The sequence below is a fragment of the Polyodon spathula genome, chromosome 5 (assembly GCF_017654505.1).
Source record: "Polyodon spathula isolate WHYD16114869_AA chromosome 5, ASM1765450v1, whole genome shotgun sequence".
In the NCBI taxonomy this organism is placed as follows: domain Eukaryota; kingdom Metazoa; phylum Chordata; class Actinopteri; order Acipenseriformes; family Polyodontidae; genus Polyodon; species Polyodon spathula.
In genome coordinates, this window is record NC_054538.1 from 32467241 (window position 1) to 32476398 (window position 9158).

At 35.7% G+C, this 9158-nt stretch overlaps 1 protein-coding gene across 1 annotated transcript in view; it reads right to left on the bottom strand.

The window, feature by feature from the left end:
- LOC121315852 (PH-interacting protein-like) overlaps nucleotides 1-7812 on the bottom strand; it is a 100140-nt gene extending 92328 nt beyond the window's left edge. Inside the window, exons 1-7 of the mRNA XM_041250349.1 lie at nucleotides 7656-7812; nucleotides 7488-7546; nucleotides 7375-7404; nucleotides 7165-7224; nucleotides 3173-3323; nucleotides 2965-3063; nucleotides 2529-2689 (exon numbers count right to left, since the gene is read on the bottom strand). Of these exons, the coding sequence (XP_041106283.1) occupies nucleotides 2529-2689; nucleotides 2965-3063; nucleotides 3173-3323; nucleotides 7165-7224; nucleotides 7375-7404; nucleotides 7488-7546; nucleotides 7656-7695 (600 nt within the window). The 5' untranslated portion in view covers nucleotides 7696-7812. The remainder of the gene's footprint in view (nucleotides 1-2528; nucleotides 2690-2964; nucleotides 3064-3172; nucleotides 3324-7164; nucleotides 7225-7374; nucleotides 7405-7487; nucleotides 7547-7655) is intronic.
- Nucleotides 7813-9158: the final 1346 nt, after the last annotated feature.

The window sequence follows — 9158 nt, forward strand, 5'->3', positions numbered from 1 at the left end:
AAAAAAAAATGTAAATAGGTTTGTCTTGAAATGCTTCTAAACAGTAAAGTTCACGTACTGTACCCATCTGACCACAAAGTTGACTAATTTTATGAATTACACAACACAATTTTTTTGTAATCCGCCAATACCTTAGTGACTACGGTGTGTTTTTATTACTGTAGCTTTACTAGATTGCTGCATTTAAATGTCAGGTTCATGCATTAAGAAAGTAGTATCACTTATTTGCTAGTTTACAAAAAATTTAAATACATTAAATTTAAAAGATTAGTCTGTGCATTCCCAGGCTCTCCTGGCAGCCATTTCTGGGTTTCTTTGTAACCAATAGAAGATTTTCCCACAGCTAGCCAATCAGAAGTGATAGGGGTGGGATTGCACACCCTGCCTACTCTATCTGATGGTGAAGAGTGGAGAAAAGACAATTCCAAATCTGAACAGAAGATTGCAGAAAATGAAGCCATCACTGGGCCCTGTTTTAAGGCTCTAGATGGGCAGGCACATTACGCACTTTTCAAAATGTTAAATTATGTAGCGACTAAAGCCACTTTCACTGAGCCGTCTCAAAAATTATTTAAAAACCCATTCATACAGCTCAAAACTTCTCCATCTATGCATTTATAATACCGTCAGAACAACAGAGAGGTGTTGTTTGGTGGAGCTGAGCGAATGTTTTCGCTCAGCATTTAATAAACAGAACAGAAAATAAAAAGGTTGTACAAACAAACACAAACACAGGACACGGCACACGTTGCCAAAACAAAAAGACAAACAAAACGGACTAGACAGACAAACACGGTGAGCTTCTATTTAACGATTACTTTTGTTATTTCTACCTCCGTCTCCTATCCCGTTCTCCACTCACCGAACACCCAACCGCGAGTGAGTAAAACATGCATCTATATATACTGTTGTGCTGGGATTCAATTACTAATTAATTATTCACTTGAATCCCAGCACGTGAATTAATTATGTGCAACCTCGTGCTCACATATTAACTACTTTAAATGTACGTGAAGTGATGTACAATCCCATGCCTAACACAAATATACATTTTAAAAACTTGTGTTACACAGACCCGTTTATATCCCGTGTACCAATGACTATACACCAACATTTAACAAACCACACGCAACATAACAGATAATATACACAGGGGCGGGCACTTTGTCACAGATACGTATCATGATTGTAAATTAAGCATAAAACGTAAAAATCACACAATTGTCTCATTTGCTTGTGCAAGTGTTTGCAATAACACTGGTAAAGCACTTTTGGTCAGATTAGCTTCACAGCCCGTTTTGCTTTTGTTTCCCATTTATTCTAGAAAATACCTTTCTTTAAAACAAAATCACAAATCAGGGCTCCAGACAAAAGTTTTTGCCTTAGAAGCCAGTGGCTCCAGCCCAAAAAAAAAAAAATTGGTTGCCAAATTCAACAGGAATTAGTTAGTTGCTATCATATTTAACTGCTTAAAATACAACTTGTTAAGACACTAAAACAGTAACTTTAATGTCTGTACTCACTCGTTTTTTGCTTACAAGCACTTGTATTCAATTAAGTTATTAGTGTATTTGTTACTGTGACAGAGAGCGAATGAATCATAATCAGCAATCTCCCTGTCGACCTGTACAACAGGAACTGCGTGCCTTGTACTGAGTGGTACAAGTCGCGGTACCAGGAGTCATCACCCTAGTACAGTAAGCAAAATTTCAGTCATGAATTGGAGGAGACGTGATTGAACTAGTTATCGGAGGGGGTGGGGCTGAGGGTACTTTAGGGGGACGTGACACCGTAATCGGTTCCTTTGTTGTGGCTGATGAGAGGAAACAAGGGCTGTGGGATCATGAGTGTTTCGTGCTCGTTTGTTTGATACCTATCTAATTGTTACTGTTTGTTCCTGTTAGATGGCAAAAGTATTCGGGAGCTGTCGCTTAAGGCCAGCACACAAACCCGGACTGCACAAAGCACCATTGGCAACCTGCACCCCACTGCACCGAGAGCACGCACTGTTTCGTCTACCATAGCGTCTGTGTTGAAAGTATGTGTTTTTTTTGTGTATTTTACGTTCGAGATTGTAACCCTCCTTTTAAGCATGGTGCAATACACATTGTTGTGTACAGCCCGTGGGTATTATTATTTAAAAAGTGTTGTTGACACGCAACCCAGCGAAAATAAAGCGGTTTGAACTGTGAACTCTTTTGCGTTTGTCGTTGTCTGGAAAACCTGCATCACCCTTTCACTGCACACTGCTACCCACAGGTTCACAGTTACCAAGCTTCTCGCACCTCAGTTTATTAAAATGTGCGATATGCATTCCCACCCCCTCCCCCGTACATTTTTTTTTTTTAAATTTACAAGGCCCAGCCCATTGATACCTTTCAGTTTACTGCAGGTGGTTTACAGATTTATAAAAACAAAAATTGTAAAATTGGCAGCCTTAATAATGACACAAAATAATGCAGTTGACAACCTGTGAAATAGTAAACTGTATTAGTAAACACAATACACTTGTATAGGGAGTTACTTACTGTAAATATCCTTCTGCCTGTTCGATCGAATGTAACGCAGTAAACTGAAGACAGGTGCCCTAAAATCCGTTTGTGCATCTTCATATGCTGATAGACAGCAGTGGGGACAAGTTGTCCAAGCCTGTAACTCCCATTTAGTCGTCTTCCATAGGCGGTCTCCACTGTGGAAAATTTAAAATATATATATATATATATATATTTTTTTAAAAAATTTTTTTTTATGTAATTATAAATTGTTGTTAAAATATATCAACCCACCAGCTGAGGGAGGACAGAGTTAAAAAAAACATTAAAACGGAAAGCGTCTACGGGTAAATACCGATTCTAAAAAAATACTTTATAAATATTAAATGTCCCCACAATATATGCCACAATAAATTAAATGATATTTAGTAGTTTAGTATGTGTGTTACAGTATATAAAAAAATAATCCTACCTATATTTGCCGGGTATCCGTAGTTTAATGGTGGCTCTGGGGGTCTTCCACAGTGCAGAGCTGCAAGAGCAGATCCCTTCCAAACAACATGTTTGCAGCCTGTTTCAAACAAGAGTACATGTATTAACCTGGCAAAGGACTGATGTAAAAAAAATAATAATAATAATAATTAAAATATAAATACATTTTAAAATGAAAGATTTCATACTTTTGTTGGTGCGAAGCAGAGACTGGCGGCCCGCTCCCAGTAAAGAGTGCACCCCAGGTACACTTGGTGGAATCTCCTTCTCCAATAGGGGTCCAATACATTGGCATATTTGCAGCAAATGATCTGGAGCTATATGTCTGTAAATCTTTACCTGTTTAAATACAATAAATAAATAAATAAAAGCTTTAAAAAACAGCAGTAGACTTGTAAAGCATTGAAACAAATGCAGACACAGCTGTATGGTTCTTACAGAAGAGATGCTTGTGAGCTGTACAGCATGTTTTTGTTCTCTTAAATCCATAAAGCATTGTGCACTTCATTTGAACCTGTACAGAATATTATTTTAAGGAATATTCCATTCAATCTGTATTTTGTATAAATGTGAATGTGTCTACATGGTTTACTTTAAGACACATGTCCTATTTAAACCTAGGTGGAAATCTGCACTTGTTCTACATCAATGGGAGCTGGTATCTCCAAGCCTGACACAGGAAATTAAAGTCTCTTATTGTACGTTTACTCAGTTTATGTGGTCTGGATGATAATTCTGCACTTGTGGTGCCAACAACAGGCTGCTTATTTGTTGTCCCAATTTAGTAGCCATACTCCACATAACAGCTATGCCCCAGGAAATCAAGTACTATTTGCTTAGTGGACTAGATAAAGGAATTACCAGAATACCAGTTACTGTAAGGACATTTCAGGAATTATGAAATTCATAGTAGCAGATTTCAACAGCACAAAAAAATATACAAATATAATTTAAGAACAGCTTAAAATAGAACGTGGATTTTACGGAATTTTGTCTGATGGACTATTTAAGTATTTGTGTCACTGTTTATATCATGTATCAAATATACATTTTAGATGCAAAAAAATTTTTTTTTTTGAATGCATCCACTTTATGAGGTTAAAGGGTCCAGCAGAAAAATTAAATATGTTTCCAAACCACAGAAAGAAGAAGAAAGCAAAAATAATATAACACTCGCAGGACTGTAAAATAACTAAATTGTTCATTTATTATTTGTTACATTTGTGTTATAAATATTTACACTAACAAATTTAACATAGATTATCTTTGGATATTTTAAATAGCATTTAAGATTTTACTCTGAGTTTCTGCTCCAGTTACTTTGTGGGACCACTGATACTTTCTATGTCCCTTCTGAGTATTCCAGTTAGTTACCAGGAATTAAATGTTTTTCTGTAGCTATTGATGAAATGTAACAGTTATAAACAGTACAAATAACAAACTCACACAGTAGATTCACATTTTACTAAAACGTATCATACAAGCGTCATTGCTGGGCTTGTGGGTAGTGCAGTTTTTAAAGCAATCCATTCTTTTAATAGGAGAAAAACCACGGTAAAGAGAGCGTGCGCAGTTTGGGCCGAGCCAGTTAAAGGGTTAAGAGACAGGTTCACCAGAGCGTTTGGTGTTTTTTGAGTTTAGTAATAAAATGCGATGGCTATTTTAGCACGATTATGGTATTCAATGTTTGTTTCTGTCCCATTCATATAGGTAATATTGCTGACAACTTGATCTAAAAGACTACAATCCAGTATACACAACATTTGTAGTTAATGTAGTTAAATAGTTGCACGATCACATGACTCAATTAACTTTGTTTGTTCGTTTGTAAAACAACAAAAAATCTGGGCTTTATTTTATTAATTATATTCTCATAATTATTTTATTTTTTTTCCTATGCCACTGTTTTTTACTGCAACAAAATTCTGAAGAAAATCTAAATCATGTTTACAGACTTACAAGTTAAACATTTTGGAAATTTCTCAGCACAGCAGTGAGGCAACAAACTTCCCTTTGCTTCCCACTGTGCTTTACTGCATTTTGCTACGTAGTTACAACGGTATACCACAGCAACCTTTAAAATGGTTCAGTCAAAAAAGGAACACAAAAAAAAACATTTTAAAAAATAATTGAAAAAAAAAATCCAGGTGAAAAAAATGTTTATAAATCTAAATGAGCAACACTCATTAAGGACAGTTGTCAGAAATGTCTATTGCTCTGCATTGTAATAATAAATTAAAATAAACAGGAATTTAAGAAAGTTCCCTCAGTCATTAAAAAAAAAAAGCTTTGACATCTACAAAAACATGTCGTATTGTCATCGGCTTTACAATTAGGGCTTTGAATTTCAGCCTTCACATTATTGACTTAAAAAGCACGCGTGAGAAAATGCGTGAAACTAGTCTGACTTGCAAGCAATCATACAACACTCACTTATTTGCAGTTGGGCCAGTGACATTTTGTAAAGTTTGCTTTCCTTTGTCTCAATGCATATTTAATGTTTAACCAGTTTAACGTCTGGGGCGTATGTGTATCGCTAAGAGCACTGCACTACGTCAAATTTGTTCGAATTACATTTAGTTATAATTATCTGTAAGCAAGTAAAATGTGATCCTGCAAGATTTTCAATATTATCGATTTCAAGAAAAAAAACTGTGCCACACTTTTTCATTTTTAAAACGAGACTCCAAATCTCCCGATATAAACAATAACAATGTCGTGAAATGCCAAGCAAAATAATTATAGAATAACACTATATCTGTGGTGATTTAAAAGCATGCAACAACGGATGCATTATTACATTGTAACAAAAACTGAACGTCTCAAAAAAAATAAAAAAAATAATTAATTCCATGCAGATTTTACTTCAGTATTGAAGTCTACCTACCTAGGCATTTGAAAATTGTTCAACAAAATTAAAAGCGTGCCCTTTTTAACGCATCTCATAATGACAATCAGAAAGTAAAAAAAAAACAGACCATTATTCAAGACAAGCTGACGCTGAGGCTTTTCATCTGATCGAGCGATCTGCTTTTAACCTAAAAGTAGTTTCCTGTTTCAGCATACACATACTCATTTCCTACCGAGGTTAATAAATACTAAGGACAAGATTGCCGCTGTCAATAAAAGGTATTGACAATATCGCCAAAAAAAAAAAAAACATACTCATTTCCTACCGAGGTTAATAAATACTAAGGACAAGATTGCCGCTGTCAATAAAAGGTATTGACAATATCGTTTTCTAAACAATATCTGCAACCATACAGGCCTTCACTCAGAACAGACTTCACATTACAGCATTAATAAACTAAAAAAAAAAAAAAAAAAAAAACACACCATAATAGTGTAAACACCATAAAACAAAATAACCTCATTTCGTGCTTTAATAACCCCTCTCCAACCCTAAAAAAAATACAATTTTAAAGTTATAACGTGCCTCACAAAGCTCTTTGGGTGTCAGCTGTTTTTTTGTTTTCATATTATTGTTACTTGCAATAATTCTGCCAGCCAGTCACGACTCTGATTATGTAATCCACTCCAAAGAAACCATGTACACTACATATTTAAGATGTATTTATGTTATGTGATCTTTATTGAGGGAATTAAAGTCTTCCTCCCCTTCTACACGAGAGATGCATCGTTTCTTTCCACCAAAACAATTCACATGTCTGCCCTCTAACTAGAATTATTAATGTGCAATTCCCCTTTAAAATAATGTCGATATGCTTTGTAGATACATGTTTGTGAAATCATAATGCCTTATTTTAATTAGTTGGCCATCATGTTGTGTATTTCTAAACGGTGCAGCTTCATTACATTGAGTAGAGTGCCTCCATCTCTAGTTACTGATCTGTGATCCCCGCTCTGACCGCCAGCGCTAGTCCCTCCCTCCTTCGGTCCTTCTCTGCTCCAACAGAACAACACTAATGACGTATCTTTATTTCTCGTACATTTCTCCAAACTATTTAAATCTTTTCGACATGTCGGCTACCAAAATCACAAAGTAGCACCCTTATACATCTTAAACCCATTCCCCATAGTCATTTAATCAGAATATTTAGCGTGTTTTTTTTTTTGTTGCTATTTTAAACATTTTTTTTTCTGTTTTAGAAATTGCGGGAAATTCAATTTATATTTTGCTCCCTAAAAAAAGTTTCTCTCAGTTATAGGGATTCCTTACCAAATTTTCATAGGTCCCGGGATGCTCTTTCCCCGTCCAGTCTATTCTTTTCGGAAGCAACTGGAAAGAAATTACATTCACGTCTCAGTGAATTTTTTACCCAAACAAATGCTCAGTTGGATACTTTAAATATTAAATTAAACCTCTGACTGAAATTAACACCAGAAAGTACAGTGCGGCGAGACGCAATGCAAGCACATTGGAACTTACCTCCTTCTCCTCCACTTCTTTTATCAGGACCTGCAAATGCAAATAAAATCATTAAATTATCCATAAACCTAACTTCCAATTTCTAAAAATGCCTAAAATCTACGTTTACCCACCTTAGCTACGTTTTGACAGGGTCCTGCTTCCAGAAATCGGGCTATTAAGAAGTACAGCTCTGTTGAGGGGAAAAAAACACATTCTATTACATACGAGGAGGGACGTCAGGGGCATTTTTTGGAATAAAGAATCCCTTCGCCGATGCTTTGAAATCTCTCTTTACTCACCAGATTTCAATTGCGCGATGACTTTACTGTCAGAAGCCATTTTTTGTGTTGTTTTAATGTGAAGTATAAGGTGTGTGCCCGTGCTAAATTGGTATTACTATCTGCCCTATAGCTGTCACTGTTTATTCACCAGGAAGAGTCTCTCCTCCTCCATTCAGCCAACACACAAGCAGAGTGAGGAAGTGGTCCCGGCCACTTTGCCTTCCGCGCTACAAATCTAGTTCACAGCAACAAACACCAATGCTACCACAATTTCCACTACCCTGCCCATCCATTAAATCTTCCCTAGTCTTTTTTTGTCAATAGATGGGTGTTTCGGGGTGAGGTGCGAACAGTAGAAATGTTTTTTGTGTTTGTTTGTTTTGCTTTTTTTTCTTTCAGCACAAGCACTTTGCGTATGGATACCACGCTCCTTCCCTGACGCACGCACAGAGACGTTGAGGGTGGCTGAAATTGGTAAGATTGGAGAAAAAAAGGAAGCAAATTTAACAGAAATGATGAGGACAGGAAAGGAAATGCTTTTCCAGATGAGAAAGTTAGCAGCAGCTGGTTGTCCTGATTTGTAACATTTTCATTGTAGTACGTTGGGAAAAACGCGGCTTTTTTGCTGTGTATGTAAACAATGTCCATTGGCTATGAGAGCTCTGGCATACAGTATTTTTACACAATAATGTTACTGCTTTATAATAATCTATATTGTTTATAAAGCAGTAACACACACACACATATAGATATATATATATATATATATATATATATATATATATATATATATATATATATATAGACACACACACACACACTCACAACGGAGAAAACGCCGAACTGATGGAAATTTATAGAACCGAAAAGTTCCATTCCATCCGAAATATGAGCAGACTGGCTCTAAAATGGGGGAGGGTTTCTAAACCGGGGGAATGTATTGAACCTCGTGAATTACTGGAATACCAGTCTAATGCAGGAGGAGAGGAAAAGAGCAAAACGCTGATTTTTATAAGAAAAAGGGTCATATAAATGTTCACTATTCCATTGAAAACATGTAAGACGATCTCTCAGTATAACAACATGACTGGCTAGCAATCGCGCAAATGCTTTTGCAATGACTGGAAATCGGATTATGACATTTTGTAAAGTTGACTTACATATATATTTACAACATGTTGCATAAGACTAACGCCAAACAACAGTAAATATATGTATATTTTTTGGTTCTTGTAATACTTTTTCTATAAAAAAACAAAAACAAAATACATTTACCATATAACAACAAAAAAAATATGAAAGTGCCATTGTAGTTAACAAATGGATTTTGCTTTTTGACACAGATGTATTTTAACATTTTCCACAACAATGATAAGGTTTAGTAGTATAATTGCCCAAATACAATACATTTAGTTGTTTTATATTGAGGTGATTGTGTTTTATTGTACACAAGGAAAGGCCACAATTCACAAACCCATAGTTTTAAAACTAATCATATTTATAGAAAAAACTAGTTACAAC